This window comes from Protopterus annectens, chromosome 5.part0 (assembly GCF_019279795.1).
Source record: "Protopterus annectens isolate FY-2018-M chromosome 5.part0, PAN1.0, whole genome shotgun sequence".
Lineage (NCBI taxonomy): Eukaryota > Metazoa > Chordata > Ceratodontiformes > Protopteridae > Protopterus > Protopterus annectens.
The window spans coordinates 684,083,493-684,107,822 of record NC_056735.1 but is presented as its reverse complement, the minus strand read 5'-3'; the positions used below and the strand labels follow the sequence as shown (position 1 = coordinate 684,107,822).

At 40.7% G+C, this 24,330-nt stretch overlaps 1 protein-coding gene across 1 annotated transcript in view; it reads left to right on the top strand.

Annotated features, from left to right (window-relative positions):
- OFD1 (OFD1 centriole and centriolar satellite protein) overlaps positions 1-24,330 on the top strand; it is a 1,865,993-nt gene that overhangs the window by 198,604 nt on the left and 1,643,059 nt on the right. The window contains exon 6 of the mRNA XM_044072530.1: positions 16,769-16,786. Within this exon, the coding sequence (XP_043928465.1) occupies positions 16,769-16,786 (18 nt within the window). The remainder of the gene's footprint in view (positions 1-16,768; positions 16,787-24,330) is intronic.

The following is a 24,330-nucleotide window of genomic DNA, read 5'->3' as shown; positions in this document are numbered from 1 at the left end:
TGAGGCTGTGAAGAGGGTTTTATCTGCTCTGGCAAGTCAGGCAGGTCCTTCCTCCTTGGATCCACCTTTGACATTTTTGCTGTTTTTACTCCATGATCTTCAGCATTCTACACCACTGGGACAGCCAAGCCAGAATGTCCAGACCACCCAGCTTGGGTATTGTCTTCTATTACATTACTTCTCTGGATCATCCCGCTGGAGAAGTCCCTAGGAAGAGGACATGAGAGAGGAGGCACTTAGACTCCCCCCAGGAGTCCATCACTGAGGATACTGACTATGATCAGGGAGAAGGGTCTCCCAAATTACCACCCAATGATGTCTCATTTGGAGATATCTTTGAGATCCTAAAACAGAAGGATGGTTGGTCTGCCCAAAACCGTCTTCTGAAAACTTAGTATTTCTGGAAGCTTTCAGGATTTGGCCCATCTACCTCCTGGGTCACTCCACCCACCGATGAACTCTTTGATTTGGTTTTTAGGTGGGTGTGGAAGGAACCTGATATGGTTGACCCAGTCTCTAAGAGACCAGACAGGATTCTGGCTCCATCAGTAAGGAGAGAGCATTGGAGTAAGGGAGTACCATTTGATGCCATGATCATGGCAGCAGCTACAAAAAAGGAACTCGTGGAACAGAGTTCCACTGTCCACTCCCCAGTAGAGAATCTACTGCTCTGGACAGGTTTGGGAAGCGAGTGTATGCTTCAGCGACTTTTGCTATCCAGTCACGGAACTATTTGGCACACTTCATGAAGTTGCAAAGGGCCTTAATTAAAACTTTCAAACTCCCTTTCAAGGACCACTACTGCAGAGGCTCAAACTTCTGTGGCTTCACAGTTGGCTGCCCTTCAACCTGTTGCAAATTTGTCGATGAGGCTCCTCTCACATGCCGTAAAAGGGGCCACAAGGGCTGCAGGTTCAGGCATTTCCATCAGGAGGCATGCCTGGATGCACCTGTGTGATTTTGCAGAGCCCTTCAAGTCCTTGTTCTTTAGTGCTTCTTTTGACTGCACTTCTTTGTTTGGCCACACAGTGAAGGACACTCTCCAGGTGTGAGAAAGATGGAAAGACCCTATCTGCCATGGGCATACATTTTTCAACCCCTCAAAGACCTTTTCCAGGAATCAATGGGGAGGTTGAAAAAATGTGGTTTAGGAAGTCCCAGGGTCCTTTCCAGAACATGCATGGAGATAGTTACATGAGAGGCAGAGGGGGGGAGCTATAATGGAAGATGACACCCCTGTGGTAGAGAAGACTGGCAAAACCAGAGGTCTACAGATTCATTTTCTGACCGACTCTTTCAGCATTCTTGAATGTAGGCCTGATTACCTGCCTCTAGAGGCAGTAAGGGGTCACTTATCCCTGCACCATCCCAGCCTGGCGAAACATAACAAACTACACTTGGGTGCAGAGGATCATTTCCAGAAGTTATATTATTCCATTTTCCTTTTCACTCCCAGTACCAAGAAAAATCCTCAATGTTCCATCCAATCAGAGGGAGGCAGCAGCACTGGAAATTCAAAAGTTGCTAGGAAAAAAAGAGTCATCCAAGATGTTCCTCCAGACCAGATAGGATCCAAAACTTACTCAAAATTCTTTTTAGTGCCAAAGACGACAGGAAACCGTAGACCAATTTTAGATCTCAGCGTGTTGAATAAATTGGTTTGACATACCATGTTCTGGATGGCCACGGTTCAGTCCATTCTGCCATTCATGAACAAATATGACTGGATGTGCTCGATAGACTTTTAGGATGCGTACTATCACATAAAAATGAACATACTTGCACTTCCAGTTGGGAGCCACGCATTATCAGTTCAGAGCACTGCTCTTTAGTCTCACCATAGCCCCCAGGGTGTTCACCAAAGTGTATGGCAACAATGGCAGCTCAGGTGAGACCAAAACACCAAATACCATGTTAAGAAACCAATTTAATACGAAACCAGCAAAGCTTTTGGATCTACACCCTTTATCAATGCTAATACAACATCTATACATGTAGCTATTTAAATAAGAGCACAAAACATCATGTGACTACAGCCAGCAAATCACATGAATACAACTTAAAATAACATCACACAATATCAATATAACATTTTAAAATTAGTAATAAAAATAGCAATAGATATAACAAATAAAAATAATAAAAAAAAAAAATCAAAGTTTACAATTTTGCAACTTCAGTAACACAGGCTTAAGGATGACAGCAGTACTAAGGCCTGGATGTTTATCAGCTGCTAGCCTCAATATCCAGTCATATTCTTTGTTCTCTAATACATTATTGACATCACCTCCTCTTATGTCCTTAGAAACTATTTCTATAACTCTAAATTTAAACTTGAGTAGTACCTTTACTAATAACCTGTCTACTTAGAGCATTTGTTTCTTTTCCTCTTTTTATATCCAATTTATGTTCTATAATGCGCTCTTTTAATCTTCTTGTGGTCTTGCCCACATAAAATGAAGGGCAACGATCACAAGTAGCTAAGTACACTACATTTACAGTATTACATTTAGCCAGCAATTAGCCAGCAATCTAAATGTATATTGTGTACCTGTAATAGGATGTATAAATAAGTCACTACCTTTACCTAATGTGTCAGTACAGCATGTACAACTCGTACAGTTACAAGTCCCCACTCTAATTTCTGGTTGCCACTTCACTGTAGATTTAAAGTCGTTATAACATGTCTTACTTTTTAAATTCATCATATTTCTATAAGAAAAAAAGGGGTTTTACATTTAAAATTCCTCTAAGTTCAGGTGAAGCCATTAAAATTGGCCAATTTTTTTCAATAATGTTTCTAACAACTTGTATCCTAAGATTAAAAGTAGTAATGCATCTAGCCATATTATCATGTGGTGCAGATCTATGTAAAGAATTTGTCTCCCCTGGATCAACATTAAAGATGGGCCTCAAAGATGTTTCTCTTATCTTTTTTCACTGAATCAATCATTTCTAAGACAAAACCCTCATTGTAACCACTATCCAAAAATCCAAAAACTCTTGATTTCATATCCTCCAGTTGCTTAATGAATGTGGCATTGTCTGTATTTAACCTACTGGCCCTACTAAACTGCACTCTTAATATTCCTTTAAATACATGTGGTGCATGCATACTATGCCTATGCAAATATCTTCTGGAATGTACTTCTTTCTTATGGATAGAAGTTTCTATATAACCTAATTTTAATTCCAAATGGACATCAAGGAATGTAATACTATTTTTAGAAGATTACATTTTAAACTTCAGGAATTCAGTCATACTATTTAAATAATTCACATAGCTACATAGTTCTTCATGTGTAGCTTTCCAGATGATAAACCAGTTGTCTACAAAGCGTTGGTAAAAAACAAACCTTACCACTATGAATATTTAAATCACTACATACATACTTTGTCTCCCACTGATGGAGTGCCAAATTTGCATAAGTATTGGCGATAGAAGTACCAATCGCTACCCCGGTAAGTTTCAAATACAATTCATTATTAAATAAAAAAACATTCTTAGTAAGAACCAGATCCAACAATTGACAGATATTCTCCATAGCCCTAGCACACATACTTCCTTTACCTGTGAAAAATTCTCTTATGGCTTCTATACCATAATTATTAGGAATTATTGTAAATAGTGAAACTATATCTAGAGTTACAAAAAATATTCCCCTTCAATGAGTTCAGTAACCCCCTAAAGCTTCAAACCATTTACGTAACTTAGATATGAAGTATGTGGTATCTTTGAGCACAGGTGGGCAACCGGCCAAAAATTGACCTAACTGCTTTTGTAAATATATTGAAATGGGCTCTGTTACCCACCCTTTCCCAGAAACTATCGGCCTCATTGGTGGTGCTTCTAGTGACTTATGTATTTTGGGTATTCCATAGAATCGTAGTATTCTAGGATACGTTACCGTAAAATAGTGAAACAAATCTAGATCTATATCACTAGCAAGCTGAAGATCATAAATAGCCATATTAACTTGGCTAATAAGTTGTTTCACTTCTAACAATGTCACTTTCTTAAAGGTGTTAACATCACCCAATAGAGACTCCAAAGATTGAATATAATTAACACGAACCATGAACTCCACAGCTCCTCCTTTATCTGCTTGTTTAATTACTATGGTATTGTCCTTTTCTAACATTTTCAGAGCTATATGTTCTTCACATGTTAAGTTGTACATCTTTTTATTATTATTATTACTAGCATACATATTTCTTAATTCAGCTTCATGTTTCATGGAAAGCAGTTACTATTGGCATACTTATAGGTATGTACGTACTTCTACGCTTACATCCTAGTTGTTATATATGACTATCTTTAAATAAAACTCTCATTTAAAGTTCTAGAAAAGAGTTTTAGGTCCATTAATGCTGACACTAAATCATCTGTGGCTGCAGGTATAAAATTCAGGCCTTTCTCTAATAGAAAAAGGATCGATGGTGTCAGCATAAAACTAGACAAATTCACAGTACCTTGTATTATCGTCGTACTAACTTGCGGTAATTCAGTGGGCTGTCGTTTTTCCGTTTCTGTCCGTTTGGGGCTTGTCTCTGAACCGAGCGTCCACGCAAGGCACTCCTTTCCTGTATCCTTTCCAGCTCCTCCAACTGGAATTGTTTGCTTGTCCCTAACACAGTTGCTTTCAGAATTGGTTGCTGCCCCTTATTTATTTCAACTGAAGCATTCATTACAGGTTGTGGAGTTACCACTGCATCCACCGTCTTGCTGGTTACTGGAGTCACATGAGTGGGTGGAATATCCACAAGTTGATTAACCAATTGCGGCATCGGAACCTCCGTAGCTGCTGATTGATTCATTCATTTTCCTTTCACCTTATCAGAAAACTCATCTAGATCATAAATGGAATTGCGCTTAGCTGAAGTTGCTTTTCAGAGTTACGATGATCAGTTCTTGGCCATGAAAAAATATGGCCCTTCTGAAAATCGCCTATGTCCCTAAGTAGCCTACGTTTCTTTACAGCTTCCAATTTATCATCCAGTTGCTCCATTCTATCATTTTCTGATAGCTCACCAGCATATCAGGAAAACACAGCATACCCATCATATTGCTTTCCATTTCTACAATATCATCTTTTAACTCATTTTCTATTTTCTGAAAAAAGTCGTTCATTAGCGCCATATAATCCAAGCCCAATTTCAAATTAAGTTGTTGCCAACATTTCAGAAGGTCAGGATACATGTTATTATAAGTGGGCATCTTTAAAACTCGTAAGCCTCGTGGCACTATCCCCATATCAAGATAGACCATAAAGCTCAAACGCTGCCAATAAAAGCACTTAAAATTCCCCACCTTTTCCTCTAAAAGTTCCAGCTGTCTGCCAAAGTCTTCTGTACCTTGTGTTTGTACTTTTATAGCAATTGTAACCCCAGACGCCATATGCATCAAGGGGTTACCTTCCTTACACAGGAAGTTCTTTACTGAGCAAGTAGCTTCCATACTTTATTTCTAAAGTCTGGCTGTATCTGCTCTCTTGGTCTCTTCACCGCTCACTGAAACAATCCAAAAAACGCCACACAGTTAACAGAATTGTTGCTGTGAAGAAGGTACTAAGCTCAAGTATCTAAAACACCAAATACCACATTAAGAAACCAGTTTAATACAAAACAAGCAATAGCTTTCAGATCTACACCTGTTATCAATGCTAATACAACATCTGTGCATTTAGCTATTTAAATAAGAGCACAAAACATCATGTGACTACAGCCAGCAAATCACATGAATACAACTTAAAATAACATCACACAATATCAATATAACATTTTAAAATAGTAATAAAAATAACAATAGATATAACAAATAAAAATAATAAAAAAAAAAAATCAAAGTTCACTATTTTGCGACTTCAGTAACACAGGCTTAAGGGTGACAGCAGTATTAAGGCCTGGATGTTTATCAGCTGCTAGCCTCAATATCCAGTCTTATTCTTTGTTCTTTAATACATTATTGACATCACCTCCTCTTATGTCCTTATAAAATATTTCTATAACTCTAAATTTAAACTTGTGAGTAGTACCTTTACTAATAACGTGTCTACTTAGCGCATTTGTTTCTTTTCCTCTTTTTATATCCGATTTATGTTCTATAATGCACTCTTTAAATCTTCTTGTGGTTTTGCCCACATAAAATGAAGGGCAACAATCACAAGTAGCTAAGTACACTACATTTGCAGTATTACAGTTAGCCAGCAATCTAAATGTATATTGTGTACCTGTAATAGGATGTATAAATAAGTCACTACCTTTACCTAATATGTCAGTACAGCACGTACAACTCATACAGTTATAAGTCCCCACTCTCATTTCTGGTTGCCGCTTCACTGTAGATTTAAAGTCCTTATAACATATCTTACTTTTTAAATTCATCATATTTCTATATGAAAAAAGGGGTTTTACATTTAAAATTCCTCTAAGTTCAGGTGAAGCCATTAAAATTGGCCATTTTTTTTCAATAATGTTTCTAACAGCTTGTGTCCTAAGATTAAAAGTAGTAATGTATCTAACCATATTATCATGTGGTGCAGATCTATGTAAAGAATTTGTCTCCCCTGGATCAACATTAAAGATAGGCCTCAAGGATGTTTCTCTATCTTTTTTCACTGATTCAATCATTTCTAAGACAAAACCTTCATTGTAACCACTATCCAAAAACTCTGATTTCATATCCTCCAGTTGCTTAATGAATGTGGCATTGTCTGTATTTAACCAACTGGCCCTACTAAACTGCACTCTTAATATTCCTTTAAATACATGCGGGGCATGCATACTACGCCTATGCAAATATCTTCTGGAATGTACTTCTTTCTTATGGATAGAAGTTTCTGTATGACCTAATTTTAATTCCAAATGGACATCAAGGAATGTAATACTATTTTTTTAGTAAGAACTATCTTGTTCTTACTAAGAACGTTTTTTTTTATTTAATAATGAATTGTATTTACAACTTACCGCGGTAGCGATGGGTACTTCCATCGCCAATACTTATGCAAATTTGGTACTCCATCAGTGGGAGTCAAAGTATGTATGTAGTGATTTAAATATTCATAGTGGGAAGGTTTGTTTTTACCCATTCTTTGTAGACTTTCTATCGTCTGGAAAGGTACACATGAAGAACTATGTAGCTATGTGAATTATTTAAGTAGTACGACTGAATTCCTGAAGTTTAAAATGTAATCTTCTAAAAATAGTGGAACATTGCTTGTGATAAACATCGAACCTTAACTGCGTCACCTGGCATTTACTGAAGTTGTATGCCCCGTGAACTTTGATTTTTTTTTGATTATTTTTATTTGTTATTTCTATTGTTATTTTATTACTTTTTTAAAATGTTATATTGATATTGTGTGATGTTATTTTAAACTGTATTCATGTGATTTGCTGACGGTAGTCACATGATGTTTTGTGCTCTTTTTTAAATAGCTAAATGTATAATTGTTGTATTAGCATTGGTAAAGGGTGTAGATCCGAAAGCTTTGCTTGTTTCATATTAAACTAGTTTCTTAACGTGGTATTTGGTGTTTTGGATACTTGAGCTTAGTACCTTCTTCACAGTAACAATTCTGTTAACAGCTCACTTGAGATGGCAGGGATTCCACGTTTCCATACTTGAATGATTTTTAATGTACTGCCCAACCAGACATCAGCTGGTACAAGCCTATAAAAAAGTGTTGCAGAACATTCCGAATCTTGGAATAACTATCAATCACAACAAATCACAATTACAGCCAACCCAGTCACTGGAATTCATAAGAGCAATATTCAACGCAGTGTCTATGGTAACATCACTTCCCCTTTTGAGAGCACAAACATTACTAAGTCAGGCCAAGAAAATAATTTGCAGTACCAAAATTTCAGCCCTCTTGATTCTACAGAACTTCTGGGATCATTGTAGAGCAGCGTGAATTCCTGGTCCTTTAGCGAATATCGGATGAGAATTCTACAATGGATGTTACAAACACAGTGGTCAGTTCTCTCTCTCAACTAGAATGCGTTGAATAAAATAATTAAGGCATGCACAATTCTTTTTTTTTTGGTCACACTTTCTGCTTTGGCGTACTTTTCATTCCCTCAGCCAAATGCCGCAGTGACCACTAGTAGCTTCTTAGGTGGGTGCTTGGGGGGTGGGGGCATTTGCTGGGGAAGACTGTCCAAAAATACTTTGTCCTAAGAAAAAAATCTGCATGTATCAATGTTCTTGAGGACAAGTGCTTTTTGAGGTTGCAGATTTCTATTGTTATTCTCGGCACAATTTTATTTATTATTTATTTGTGTGATGTTGGTTTTTAAAGGATAGTCCATTGGGCCATAAGAACACGTTTTCAATGGAGTGTGGGAGAAAAGCTCCATAACAGAAGGTATTTACAACATTTTAACACTTACAATGTGTGTAACTGAACTCTGAAATTTTCATATAACAGAAGGTATTTACAACATTTTAACCGTTTTTGATACTTGACAGAGAGTTGTGTGTGTGTAAACAAGTTCTGTGTAGAACTCACTCAGATAGAATAGCAGTCTATAACAGTTAAAACAATAGGAAAGAAATGTACTAGAATTAAATAAATGTGATATAATACTGATAATGGAAATCCAAGGTATAGAAGTAGGAATATGGTATTGAGGGTGAAATAAAGTAGAGTTAGTTGTATGTGAACCCAGAACAAGAGCATTCCCACTGAGAAGCTAGATAAGTGAAGAGCTTTTTGAAGGCAGAGTTATTTAGAGGTGGTGCGGATAGGTGGGTAGGGGTTCCCAGAGGCTGAGGCTACGGTCAGAAAGAAGGTTTGCCTGGGGGATGAGGAGTGGGTCTGTGTGTGCCAGTGGGTACAGGATTAAGATACCTTAGAACTCCTGTTAGGTAGATTACATTTTAAAGGCCAGAAGAGGGACAGAGAGTTGGGGTTGAGAATAAGCATATGGGCTAGAGTTAGTTAGGTATAGTTAGTTGATTGGGAAGTTCTAACCATTTAGCTTATAGGAGGAGATGCAGTAGTGTGGGTGGAGGTTTTAGGCTGGTTTACGCAAATTTTGCGATTTTTGTTATTTATGTAACAGGAGGTAAGTTGTTGACTTAGACAGGACTGAGATTAGTTAGTAGTGGAGGGCACCATAGTTGCAAGCATTATTAGGAAGGAGGAGGTAGAAAGAGTGATTTTAGTGGCAGATGTGAGGTATGTGATTTCTGTCTATATAGCATACCAAGTTTCTGGTGTGTTTTTTTGATGTTAATTTGCAGGTGGGAGTTAAATTTCAGTTGGTTATAGATTTGGACCCCAAATTGTTTGGTTTCTGATACTATTTCAAGAACAGAGTTTTGTAGGTAGTAGTGAGAAGGTACCCATGTACAGAGATGGCTTTGGAAGGAGTAAATAACATTAATTTGGTTTTGGAAGCATTGAGAGCTAGATGATTACATATACATTGTTCTGTGTGTATCAGCATCTTGTAAAAAGTTTGTAGGGTATTAATAGAAAGAGCCAAGAACAGATATTGACGGTTGGTCATCCAGCATATTGGATGATGCTAGAGAAAGGGATAGATTTGTGGAAGTCATTTTATAAAGATGTTGAAGAAGGCGGACCCAGTATGGAGCCTTGAGGGGAGGTCATAGCAGGGTACCAAGGAAAGAGGAGGTGAAGCTTTTTCCATTTACAGCAGCTTCTGTTTTGCCTGTAGTTAGAGAACCAGTTCAAAGAGGGAGGAGGAACGGGTGAAGTTTGGAGTTTGTTTAGAACCTTTATGTGGGATGTGTCGAAGGCTTTGGAGAGAGGTCAAATACTGCTTGAAACAATTTTCAAGTCACGATAAGCAGTTTACAACCTCGAAGGGAAGGAGGAGGGCTTGTCGCGTTTATGGTGGGTCCATTTTGGCTGTGCACAATGGCCGGGTTATAGTTGTAACAGGAGGGAGGTGAGGGAAGAACTGAAGTTGGACACATTTTTCTGGAGAGTTTAGAAATGGGGACAGGATGGCTATGGGGCGGAAATTAGTAATGTTATTATTGACACCACCATGTAGAAGGTATAATAAGGCTTGTTTTTCATACTTTTTGACTGTGTGTTCTTGTAGAGGAAAGCGGTTAATTAAGGAATATATTAGGCAGAGGAAGCAGCTGACTATTACTAGGGATATTATCAGGGAGCATTGGTACATGGTTTTCAATTTCTGAAGAGGATTTTAATGAGTGGATGTTGGTATAGGATTTAATGAGGAAAGGGGGCAGTCAGGGTGGGGAGTTTTGGGGTAGGTGGGTTGGGGATGGGGGTGGATGTAGAAGAGGGTAGGAGTCAGTGGGTGAGAGGGAGTGTGGTATAGAAATAGGAATAGTGGGGTGGGTGTGGATGATGTATATTAAATAGTAAATTTGTGTGTTAGAAGAGGGTTAATTTAGAAATTGAATCAGCCCAGAAGAGAGTGAATTGGGTAGCTAAGTAGATTGATCTGGAGCATTTGGGTCTGGGAGTATCTGGTTTGCTGGGGGTGGAGGAGGATTGAGATCCCTTTCAAATTTCTGTGGGTTGTTTTTATTTTTGGTTTTGGGAGTGTTAGAGTAGTTTTTGGCGATCAGAAATGTGAGTTTCTTTACTTTTTTTTGGAGGAGGTTATATTAGATTGCAAGGTGATGTTGTCTTGTGTTTTGGGTAGTACAGGCTTTGTCTCCATGTCTCATGATAGCAAGAGTTAGTTTGGAGAACCATGGGGCTGATTTAGTTTTTATTCTTTCAGTCCTTAAAGGGGCTTGGGAGTCGAGTATAACCAAGAAGTTGAGTTTTGACGCATCAGAAGTCATCCAAGGGATAGTCTTTGGAGACAGTTCAATTAATTTACTTACAGTGAGCTTGAAAAGATTACTGGGTTAAGTTTTGTGATCACAGTTATGCAATGTGGTTGTGAGTATGCTGAAGGATGAGTGGGAAGCGATTGGGTAAAGGTGGGTAAGTGGTCACCAAATTGGGTGAGGGAAGAGTTCCAGTGTTGAGGTGAAGTAGTGAGGGGTGGAGACTAGAATCAATCCAATACTCTCCCCATTGGAGGGTTTTAGCAGGGTGGGTTACCAAGTGATCAGTTGTGTGAAATTGTAGGGTTGATGTTGGTGGGTTTGTAGGGAGACTGTATAAGGCCCAGTTAGCCAGCATCTCCTAGGATTATTCCAGTGTTGGTATGTTACTAGATAGCCATAGAAGGATGAGTTCAAATTATTGGAAATGTGTATCCCTAATGGTGGAATGGCCAGGAAACATGAATATATGTTTGTAATTGGCTGATTTGCAGCATTGTAAGGAGAAGTTGGCATTGTTAAAGTGTGTGGGTAGGTTTGTTATATGGTGTGACTACTGGGGAGATAAGTGTATATAAGGGCTATTCTCCGCCTTTTTTAATGTCCCTGCGGAATTTCTTATGATGGACATATTAGGATGAATATTTCAGAGTCTTTAATGTGTGGTTTTATGAGGTTTTGAAATAGTGAGGATAATGGTTTATTATATATAGTGAAAGCATGTAGGTTAAGTACTGTTTACTATGCTTTGAGCTTTTGTGGAAATTGAATTTTAGAGATTTATTTATAGCTTGGTAGTAGTGAGGTGGGGCCTGGGTTGGGATAGATGTCTCAGATATAAAATTGGATATCAGGTGTAATATATAACGGTCTATGTAGTGGTAGTTATTGCTTAGATGAGGGTAAGAGTTGTTTTGTGTGAATTGGAGGGTTTGTATTTAGTTATGGCAGAAGGGTTAGAATATAAGGGAGATAAGCTTATGTGAAGGAGGGTTTTCAGAGGAATATATAGGTGAGGGAAATAAATGCGATGAGGGTAGGAGGCTGTGTTGTGAGGGTTAGTTATATGAAAGGCTTACTTGGGGAGTGGGTGAAATTGTGGGATTTGGGAGAGACAGTAGAAGGGAGGATAAGGAGGGATAGTAGTAATAGTGAAAAGAAGGTGCAAGAGGGGGTGTTTAGAGGGGGCATAGTGGAGAGGAGTTAGGTTTGGGAGTGAATTGGGATAGGCTGGGACAATATAGCAGATACCTGAAGGAGAACTGGAGTAATGGTCAGATGTAGTGTGTTAGATTGCTTAAGGGCATACTGCTATGTGATAGATGGGAGGTAAATGTTTGAGCAAAGAGAGATAATAAGTTCATATATAGGAGTATATAGTAATGAATGTATAAGGTTGGTGGTGGAAGAAGAGTTACTTGGGATTGGAGTTGAGAAGGAATAGAAAGCCTTAAGTGATAGAGAGATAGGGCGATAATTAGGAGTTAATGTAGGTGGGGATAGGGAGGGTAGTTGGTGTTAATAAATTATTGGATTGGATGTGAGGTGTCAGAGGGTGTGGTTATGGGGAGAAGATATTAGTAGATGCACTGGGGGTAGGTGGGATTTGGGGGTGGGGTGGGGGAGGCCCGGAGTGAGCCCTTGGGGCTGAAACAGGCCGGAGGAAAATTTGAGGGTCCAGGGGTTCTGGAGTCAATCAGAGAGGGTTCACAGTGGGGCAGAGTAGGAAGGAAGAAGGACTAAGGTGTTGGGCAGAATTGAAGTATGAGAGTTAGAGGAGATTGGAAGGAGCTGTGATTACAGCTAGAGTGGCCTAGAAGAGTTAGGAGATATATGAGGGAAGTATCCAGATTTAGACAGAAACATAGAGATCTGCAAGAGAGTCTGGTCTTGTGCCGCCGAAATATCTTGAGGCAATATTTGGAGAGAAGTACAACTAATGTGGATGGTGGAGGGCTAAGGCTGCTGTCTATCGAGGCTAAGTACTACCAAACATTTATAGACCAAAACATTAGTGATTAATGGGTTAACTGCGATAATGGAGGGGGCTTTCTTAGATTCGGTAGGTGAAAAAGTCCCAACTAACAAGGGGCCAGGGCAGCGAAGCCTGCTTAGCTGTTTGATATTTTCTGGAGCACATAGGAGAGCTGAAGGTTTTGAAGGTAGGTTTACAGGTATCCTCAGTTTAACTTGCCTTGGGGGTAACTCAGGGCAGAGGTTTTCAGATTCCAGAGCAGTGAAAAATCCCAAAAAACAAGGGGGTGTGAGGGTATCCTCAAGCCTGTAGCTGTTTGATATTTTAGGCAGAGTTTCTTAGGAGAGCTGAGTTTTGAGAAGGTAGGTTTGGGTATCCTCGAGAGAGTTTGCAACTTGCAGGGAGTAGCCAGGGCAGGGGGAACACTTAGATTCCCGTAGGTGAAAAAGTCCCAAAAACAGGGGTGTGAGGCAGCTGAGAAGCCTGCTTAGCTGTTTGATATTTTCTGGAGCAGTTAGGAGGAGCTGAGTTTTGAAGGTAGATTTTACTTAGCTCCTCGAGTTTAACTTGCAGGGGGAGAGCTGAGTTTGAAGTTTCTTAGATTCCGTGGGTGAAAAAAGTCCCAAAAACAAGTGGCGTGAGGCCTTTTTAGAAACCTGTAAAAAAGTTTGAAATTTTTCTAGTGAGCAGTTAGGAGCTGGAGTTTTTTGTTGTTTGATGCAGAATCTCGAAGTTTAACTTACAGGGGTAACTCAGGGCAGAGAGTTTCTTAGATTCCCGTGGGTGAAGAAAAGTCCCAAAAACAAAGAGTTGAGGCAGCTGAGAAGCCCCAAAAGCATTTTGATATTTTCTGGAGCAGTTGGGAGCTGAGTTTTGAAGGTAGGTTTACAGGTATCTCGAAGTTTTGAGCTAGTTGGTAACTCAGGTGAGGGGTTCTTAAGATTCCCGGTAGGTGAAAAGTCCAAAAAACAAGAGTAGATTCCCAGCTGAGAAGCCTGCTTAGCTGTGTGATATTTCTGGAGCAGTTAAGGAGGAAGGTTTTGAAGGTAGGTTTACAGGTATCTGGAGCTGAGTTTTTGCAGGGGAATCAACTCAGGGCAGAGAGTTTCTTAGATTCCGTCAGGCAGTCCCAAAACAAGGGGTGTGAGGAAAAAGAGGAAAAATAAGGGGGTGTTTGATATTTTCTGGAGCAGTTGGGAGAGCGTTTTTGGGGGTAGTTTTACAGGTATCCTCGAAGTTTAACTTGCTTACAGAGTAACTCAGTGCAGAGAGAGGCGCAGGTACTGCAGCGCCTTCAAGCATACAACAGCAGAGAAGGAAGGTTTTTCAGAGAAGTGATTTCCTTTTTTTCCATGTTAATTTGGTACATAAACAAGAAGGAACCAGATCTTACCCCCTGTGCTGAGAAACCCTAAGGGTATGGAATGGCCAATTTCTTCCAACTGCTTTCTAATTGCAATGCATATTTTGGGGAAGTCCAGTGTGATGGACCGCAATCTGTGATAGACAATCTGACTACCTCATGAGACTACCCTCTAAGCAACCCAACAAAGTGGCAGTCTGATTTTTTCCTCCATCCGTGGGACCCCAACGCTGCGATCTCTTTGCATCTGCCCTAAACAACATGTGCAGCAGCAGCTTTGCCGTAATCCCCCTCTGGGGGAGTCGCCAAGGGATGCTCTACTCCACTATTAGCCCACCAGTCTTCTGTATGCTTATCATCTGACTCCTTTAATTCCCAAAGTCTTGCAGAAAGCAGCCAGGTTGAAGAGCAAAGTCATCCTCATTATGCCTTACTGGCCTTGACAAATTTGGTTCCCCTTCATTTGGCCTCGTCTGCTGTACCCACCTTGGGTTCTGGATCTGACTCCAGACCTTCTGTCTCACCCAATAGTCATGATTCACTGAGACATCTCAAACCTCAAGCTGAGCACGTGGGATAGCCAGGCAACCTATGCTATCTTCACCTGTCCCATTCTGTTGTCATCCTGTAACCCCAATACAAGGAAACTTTACAGAAGCAAATGGAGAAGATTTGTTTGTTGGGCAGAGCAGAATTGGTTAGAACTATTTTCAGCTCCAGTACATTCTGTTTTTGAATTTTTAGCAAATTTATTTAGTGAGGGTGCTAGTTCATCCACTATCAAAGTCCAACTTGAAGCCATATCAAATTTCCATACGGGGTTTCAGAATTCTTCCCTAGCATCCTCTAAACTATGCAAAGCATTTTTGAAAGTTACTCTTCTACTTAGACCTACTTACAAAGATCCAGTACCACCATGGGATTTAAATTTGATACTGCAAGCCTTGACACAATCCCCCTTTGAGCCTGTGGCTAAATGTGATCTAAAATTCTTAACCTTGAAGACTATCTTTTTGGTTGCAGTTACATCTGCTAGAAAAATTTCAGAACTTCAAACATTATCTTCTAAGCCCCATATTTAGTCTTCCACAAGGATAGTCACCTTGCGTAACAGTGCTTCCTTCCAAGGATGTAGCCAAGCATACTTGGTGTACTCAAATGCATACAACATTTTTCAGAGCACCTCTTGGAAATTTCAACACTCAGAAAGCACAGAATGTTTAGAACTGTGTAAATGAATATTTACAACACAGAAATATACAAGTGCTTGTGTGATACACATCTCAAAAGAGCTTTTTATGAGTATAAATGCTAACAGTTGAAAATAACCTTCTCCCTTCCTATATGTCTAGGGGGTGGCATTTTGAGAGTTTAGTACATTTTTTAAAATGATAGGTGGGTGTTGAGGATGACATCATTAGATATGAGTACAAAATGTAAATTTCTGGCTACACCCCTGCTTCCTTCCTACCTATGGTGTTGTCAGAATCCTGCATTAACCTGCCAGTATTTTTCCCAAACTTTGTGAATAAAGGAGAGTATATGCTGCACTTACTGGATGTTCATCCACAGTTGTGCTTCTACCTGCACAGAACAAAGCAATGGAAGTAAACTGACCAGATCTTTGTTTCCTTTGCACATCAAAAGATTTGGGAATCGGTCACATAGGTAACTATAACCCAGGCCCAAATCCATCCTGTCCAACACAAACTGCTCCATCACAAATGTCAGAACATAACACCCCCACTTTCTTCATCCCTGGGCAAATCAACAACAGCAGGAAAACCAACCATCTTGTAATGCTAAATATTAATATTAGAAGTATCAAAAATAAAATACCTGAACTCCAGGCCGCAATAGCACACTACTCCCCAGACATAGTTGCTTTAACAGAAACCTGGCTAAATAAAAACATAGCTAACTCAGTTCTCCCTACCAGCTACAATATCATTAGACAAAGACCACTTTGTAAAGAGGGTGGAACTGCCTTACTGTACAAGTCCAACTTAACTGTCCGTCAATTACCAAACTCCTACCCCTCCCCCAATAATTGGGACATACTTATCTCACAACTTCGGCTTCACCCTAAAAAGGTCATCAACACAATTGTGATCTATATTCCACATGGTAATACACCTGCTAGCCTTGAAGACTTCTTATCCTGGTGTTCTTCCACATACTCACAAGAAACTCTTATTCTGTGGGGACTTCAACCTAGATTGGTTCACCTGTGTATCAGAACCACCAAGTAATCTAATAAATCTCCATGGCTACCAGCAGCTAGTCCAAATTCCAACTAGATGTGATAAAAAAATCTAAAAGGGAATCCATCCTTAACTGGGTCCTAACTAACAACCCCACATTGTACCCTCACACAGGCAGTCTCCCAGACACCTTAAGTGACCATAACATAATATACTTTATACGTAGTAGAACAAGCATATGCAAAACCACTAACTATATATCCACTAGAAACACAAAAAGATTCTCTCCTGAGGTCCTCAACACTTTACTGTGTAACTGTGACTGGACCCCCCCTAAAAACCCTCCCACTTGACCAGGCTGTAGCATATTTCAACAAAACATTTCTACAACACCTAGACACTGTTGCTCCATTGTGCAAAATCAAGGTTAGAACCTCTACAAATCCCTGGCTCAGTAAAGAAACCAAACAAATTCTCAAGTCCAGAGACACTGCCAGGCTTTACTATCAAAAAAACAAAGAAACACAAAGCCTAACTAAGTACCAAGAACTGCGCAACCATGCAAAAAAATGCATTAGGCTGGACAAAAAATCCTACTACACAACATTACAAACTAAATACCAACACAACCCGCAACAATTTTGGAAAAATGTAAACCAGCTACTAAAATCCACCCAAAAGGCTACCCCAAAACCAACCACCCCTGACACTAAAGTTTCCATCGAAACACAATTCAACTCCCACTTTGTGAACTCAATTCTATCCTTAGTATCACAAGACAGTTCATTCCTCACTATCCCCCCAACACAAATAACACTAATACAAGCTTTACCCTCAAAACAGTTTCCACCACTTCAATCAAAAGCATGCTCTCCAAACTAAAAACCTCATCAACAGCAGCCGATCTACTCCCCAGCTATTTCTTGAAATTCACAGCAGATGCTATTGCTATCCCAGTCTCCACTCAGTTGTTGAAAACTATGTGCGCAAACTCTGGAAAATATCCTATGTTACACCCATACATAAAGGCGGGACCTCCACTAAACTTAATAATAACTACAGACCCATTGCTTTACTCTCCCCCCCTGGCCAAAATCCTAGAAAAATGCATCCATACCTAGATGCTAAACTATCTCCTAGACAGCAACATCCTGTCACCTACTCAGCATGGTTTCAGACCTTCCCATAGTACCACTACAGCCCTCCTCTGCTTCACAGACACAGTAAACTGTCTCAAAAATGAAGGCCTACAAGTGTCAACTCTTTTTTTGGATATGTCCAAAGCATTTGACACCGTCTCACACCAAATCCTGCTAAACAAACTAAACCAATATCATCTATCAAATTCCACTCTTACCTGGTTCCAAAGCTACTTAACTGACAGGTACCATGCTGTGAAATGGGAAAATTCTCTCTCTCCTCAGCTGTCCATAACTATAGGAGTCCCACAGGGTTCTGTCTTAGGATGACTACTATTCACAGTCTTCACAAATTACCTCCATACCTCCAGACAGCATGCATCTATAATTCAGTATGCAGATGACACTATCTTAATCTGTGCTGCACAAAACATTCTCACCCTCCTGCAAACAACTCAACTAGCATTCTCTGATGTTGAAAACTACCTTACCAAAGCCTAACTTATCCTCAATCCAAAGAAAACTCAGCTTATGATTATAACCAGTTCTAAGAAAAACACTAACAGTCAATTCACTATCTATTCCACAAATGCTACTCCAGTTGCTCCAGTGGCACAGGCTAAGCTATTGGGCATAACCATAGACTCCCACCTAAAATTTGATAGTCATCTCAACTTAACTATTAAAAAAGCACATGCCAAACTGGAGTCACTCTACCGTATCAAACCATTTCTTACCAACAACACAAGATCAGCCATTGCTCGCTCCCAACTTCTATCCACCCTACTCTATGCATCTCCCATTCTGACTAATCTCAACAAAACTGAACTAAGCAAAATGAAAGCCTGCTATAAAAGAATTGCCCGCTTTGCTGCAAATTGCTCATATAGAACTCATCACTGTACTGCTTTGAGACAGCTACACTGGCTTGAACTGCCCAACCTCCTAACCTACAATCATCTCTGCCTCTGTCATTCTATCTATTACCTCCCCAATAAGTGTCCTGCCCTCAAAAACCTAGTACAACATCACTCAGCCAAAAGGCCTCTTAGATCATCAAGCAAACTGCTACTAGACGTCACCAACAGCTACAATAGCTTTGGAGATGCACTATATAGTAGTTCAATGGCTATAAAATGGAACTCTGTCCCCACTAGCATTCAAAACACATCATCCAAAGCATCCTTTAAAGACCTCATCAGGCAACATCTCAAGCAAAGTTGGCAGTGCCATGATTGCTCCCCAGGCTAGTGAAAGCGGATAACATATACATACCAAATCTAGAGCACTTGATAATAGTTTTCAATCTTACTCACAAACACTGTCTAATCTACAATGTATGTACTGTACCTGTGTACTATGTATGTATTCTACCTATGTTCCAATTTTCAGCTGTAGACCACAAATCTATTAATTACCTTTATTTTTAAAATTAATATTTTTTGTTTGTTCTCTCCACTGTAACTGTTTATGTGCCACATACCACTGTAAAAACATGTCTCTTGTAATTTGTGTGTATACTGATCATGTCTAAATAACTAAATGTGTCTAAGTTTTCTTTGTGGAGCTTTTCTCCCCGGGCCTCTACTGAAAAAGGGCCTTTTTGGCTCAGTCAGACACCCCCGGTTAACAAATGTAAAATAAATAAATAAAATAAATAACCAGATGGTTGACAGATTGCATCTCTTTTATCTATACTAAATTGAATCTCCCTCTACTAAAACCTTTAAAGGCTTATTCAGCCAGATCTATAGCTACTTCCACTTTATTCCAATCTAGAACATCCATGGATGATATTTGTGTGGATGCTACTTGGTCAAATCCTCATACCTTTATCACTCATTACAAATTTGATCTGGCCTCGAGGGAACGAGTGGCTTTTGGCTCAACCATACTCTGGATTATCCTTCCTTATATTCCACCCAGGAATTTAGGTAGCTGAGGAATCTGTCCCATACATTGAGAAATGAATGAAAATTAACATCAGATTAAGAAGTTATGTCCTTACCATAATGTTCCATCTGTATTGTCCATTTTCATTCTTCCTCATCTCTCCACACTCCATCCCCCTCCTTTTACTTCAAGCAACTTTTGGAGGAATGAAAGTTTCAAGGACTCCAAGTTGAACTTGAGTGATAGAGAGAAAGAAAGACTATAAAAAAAATTCCTCTCTCAAGCAATATATGTGATCAGAGGGGAGTTAGGCATGGTGCATAATGGGTAGGAAAGGAGCTCGAGAGTTTGTTTGTCTCCACGAGCTGTAGTAATGGTCGAGTCGGATATGAACCCATATATTGAGGAAGCCAATGCCATTCTTTTTGACCGTTCTTGTAAATGTGCATATAAGAACCTTGCAGTTAGGGGAAGTTCAAGTTTAGCTTGAGCTGCCTGACATTTTGACCTAGTCTGAATAAGACCTACCATACTGAATAAGAAAAAAGAGGTAAGTCACAGCAGCAGTGTGACATGATGACACATTTAGAAATAAAAAGGGTAAGCTGTCAACCGAATTACTGTGTGCGTTTGTGTGTGTGTGTGGATATAATACGGTTGTGAAAGTTGATCTTGCCTAGCTTATTAGACTGCCTGCAGAATGTATAGAAATGTTCATTTTGTGAAAATGTCAAATATTTTTGAAAGGGGTTCTGCATACCATCCACTTAGGAATCATAAGACTGTTCCTTGGTGTCTTAATTCTCTTTTGTAAAAATAAACACAGTCTCCTTTTGAATCAGCTCATCAGCTGTTTTGAGGTTCTTAACTTGGAAAACAGTGACACTTACTATAATTTTTTCAAGAAGAGTATCCGAGTCCAAAGATTTTATAGTGGGTCCACTTTGTCTTTTTTCTTAAGATAGGGTGTCTGTAAAAACAAATCTATCATTTATGCCTTAAGTGGTTTCTGAGTGTATCTGAAGTTCATCTGTTAATCTCCATGTCTTTTCCCAGATCCAAAAAATAAGGGAGGAAGAACCTTGCTTACTCTGGATATCCATAGACAACTCTGATAGTATCTTGACAGAACTAAATCAAAAATAAGGGAGGAAGAACCTTGCTTACTCTGGATATTCATAGACAACTCGGATAGTATCTTGACAGAACTAAATCCTTCAGGAAAGCCAATCAGCTATTTATTTTCTGTGAAAGTAAGAAAGGGAAACCAGTGTTGAAACAGTAAGTTTCCAAGTGACTGTTTCATGCTATTACTTTTGTTATGCCAACCATAACAAGTCACTGCCAGGTAAAGTTAGGGCTCATTCTATCTGGGCCTTGGCTTCTTCAGTGCCAAGAACCAGGCGGATTCTAAAAACATTATAGAGGCAACAAGTTGGTCATCAGTGCGTATTTTTACAAAACACTACTAAATTGATTAATTTTCCAGTTCTAGGACAGGTTTTACAAGAACCACTCGCTATGGGCTTCTTAATTTCAGTCTTCCTTTTTGCTGTCTGTCTAAGCATTGGTAATTTATGCAAACTGTTTAAGCTAATGCAACAGTGATCTAATGAACCAGTGTGGTTATACAAGTAAACTTAACTGTAACAATAGATGTTCACATAGATCACTATTGCAGAAGCCGCTCCCTCCATCCCCATTTTCTCATTATTTGTTTTTTTTTTTTTTTATGGCAGGATGTGGACAAATTATCATTCCTTTCTCCCTGCATATCCCTTACTTTAAGGGTTCTAGCTTCCCTTTTTCTGGGGAAAGAAAGCTGTGCGGTATTGGTGCTCAAACTTTTATACAACTCTCCTAGATCTAAATAAGGGTTTGCAGACATGGAAGATGACCTAAAGCTTTGGAAACTGGACAGCTGTTATATTGTTGGCAGGATATGACCTAAATAGCGTATGCTACTGCAACTGTTTGAACATCTACTGTCATGGTAAGTTTATTTAATCAACTGTACTTTCTTTTAACATAGCCATCACCAGCTTTCTGCTAGTAAATATCTACATGTCCTCAAGAAAAATATCTTTTGAACCACTGGAAGTCATTTTATACTTGAGTTTTACTCTTTTACATTTTTAATGTCCTTTATGAATAGCAGATGTTGCTGCAAAGTAGCATAAAAAAAATCATGATCTTCAAAAATTGGTCACAGCTCCTCTGTACTTCATTTTTCTGCTTGCAGTAATGTTACACTGCTTGATGTTAAGTTGTCAATCTCGCCTTCATTCTTGCTGGATGGGTTCGGAGCCGAGGATCGCTCGGCCTATACTAAAGCTCGAGAGCTATTTACCGGCTTGAGGCTCTCCCTATATCCCACAATGCTAGGCGTCCAATACCCAGATCTCGTTTGTCGCTTCAGCTGCGAGGTTGCGTTTTTACCGGCTCCAGGTCGTATAAAACTTTTTTACTAAGTTTATTTAGATATAAATAGCTAATTTCTGGTTAGATATTTTTCCTTTAGTGTCCCCTTTCTGATCCCTTGAAAAATCCCATTTAGAAACTCTCTTTGCTAGTAGTTTTCAGAGTTTCTCCCCCACCCCTCCCCCACCCTTTAGGGTAGAGTTAGTTTTTTCTTATATATATTTATATTTATATTTCTACTAGTCTTGTTAACTGTATTTCTTATAGCAGTATTATTACTCTTATTACTACTATATATTGTAGAGTTAGTTCTAGTGCGTGTGTGTGTGTTTGGCACTAGTTTCCTTTTTCCTTGGTACCCTGTTATAATGTTATTATGTCTAAGGATACTAAGGTCTTAGGTTTCAAGAAGTGTGACTCGTGCTGTCAGAAGATATCTCTGACAGACGGTCACACTTCTTGTGTGTATTGTTTCGGCCCCCTACACCTGCAGGACTCTTGTTCGGTCTGTCATGCCTTCAGTCCGAGCATCCTGCAGGAGCGTAGGAACAAACTTCCTTTGAGAGGCTTACTTAAGCCTGAAGGGTCCCCGACTAAGCCTTCGTTGGGTAAACCCTCCAAGCCCGCCAAGCCGTCGGCTCCCTGTTTGGAGCCATTGCCAAGCGGAGCTGCTGCCTTCTTATCGGTTCCGGCTGGAACCGACACTTTAAGATCTCAGTCGGCTCCTGTTGTAGTGTCGGAGCCTTCTCTGAGCCAAAAATGCTCGAGATCTCCCTCTTTGGAGTCTGTTCGTTTGGCTCCGAGATCTCCATTGCTACAATGGGAGCGAAGCCATAGGTCACATTCCTCTCGGTCTTCCAGGCTTTCTGATCACGACCTCGAGAGGGTGGTCAGTAGACTCCTAAAGTCGCAGGCACTTGCCCAAATGTTATCTAGCCCTTCTCAACAGACTGTGGCTATCCCTACATCTTCAACAATTCCTCCTCCGACTCTTCCATTATGCTCGGAGCCGGAGCTCGTTGGGGCTCGGATCGTCAGTACGTCGGAGCCGATAGCACACATTTCGTCTCCTTCGTCGGCTCCGATCTCTTCACTGGTTCCTTCTGTGGAGGGATCCGGGCGCCGAGACTCCCTCGTTGGCTCCGAGGGGGTGAGTGGCATCGGACCCTTGTCCGAGCCCGTTCTCCCTCTCGGTGCCACGGCGCAGGTGAGCTCGGCCCCATCGGCCTCGGAGCAGTCACTCTTGGTGCCGGGAGGGGGTTCTCATCTCTTCGGAGCGGGGACCATCCTCTCTGCCCGATAGGGGTGCCTTCGAGGTCATGAGGAGCATACTGACTCTTGCGTCGGACCCACGATCAGCTCCTTCGGCTCCTCCCCCCATGGTGCCTACGTCAGTCTCTGTTCACCCTCCTGACCCCAAGCGTGGAGAACAGACGCTCCAGGTTGCCCCATTGAGTGTGTCTTCCTCTTCCGAGGCCTCCCCTGATCATTTAGAGGAGCCCCCTTGGAAGAGAAAATGTAAGAGGAAACATGTTGACTGCCCCCGAGTCAGTCACCTCAGACACCGACTTGGAGGATTCGGAAGGGTCCCCAAGGTCCCCCTCTGAGGATGTCTCCTTTTCAGACAGCCTTGAGATCCTTAGGCAGAGGGAGAACTGGACTGCCCTTAACCCCTCCGAGGATGAGTCGGTATACCTGGATGCGTTTGGTTCTCGCCCCTCCACCTCCTGGGTGTCTTTGCCCTTCGACCCACTCATGGAGGTAGTGGCTAGGAAGGCGTGGATGGCCCCGGACACAGTGGAACCAACTCGCCGGAGGCCCACAAAGTTTATTACAGCCAGATTCTTATGAAGGGTGTCTCGGTTGATGCCATGGTGGTTGCAGCAGCCACTAAGAAGGAGTTGGCTGATCCTTCTGTCCCTGTCCATCCACCTAATAAAGAGTCTAGGACAATGGACAGGTACGGGAAGTGGATGTTTTCTTCAGCGACCTTTTTCATGCGGTCGCTGAACTACCTGTGCCATTTCACCCGCTTTCAAAGGGATATCCTTAAGGAATTGGGTGATACCCTTCAGGATCCATCTGCTGCAGGGTCTCAGGAAAAGATCAACTCCCAGCTGGCAACCCTTAACTCCATAGTTAACTCCTCCATCCGGCTCATTTCTTATGCAGCCGATGGGGTGAGTAGGGCCGCAGGCACAGGTGTAGCCTTGAGACGGCATGCCTGGATGCGGTTGTGCAACTTTGCTGACCCCTTCAAGGCATCCTTCACCAACACCCCCTTTGATGGTTCGGCTTTGTTTGGAACACAGGTGAAGGATACACTTACCAGGTGTGAGCAGGAAGGCAAGACCGTCTCTGCCTTGGGAGTCCATTTTTCTACCCCATCTAGACCATACCCGAAAGGTCAGAAGGGTGGAAAAACATGGTTTCGCAAACCCCAGGGAGTCATGCCTGACGCACGTGGTGAGTTTCCCTCCTGCGGCAGAGGAGGGAACAATAATAGATGCCGCCTGAGGGGCAGAGGGGGTCCGCCAGAA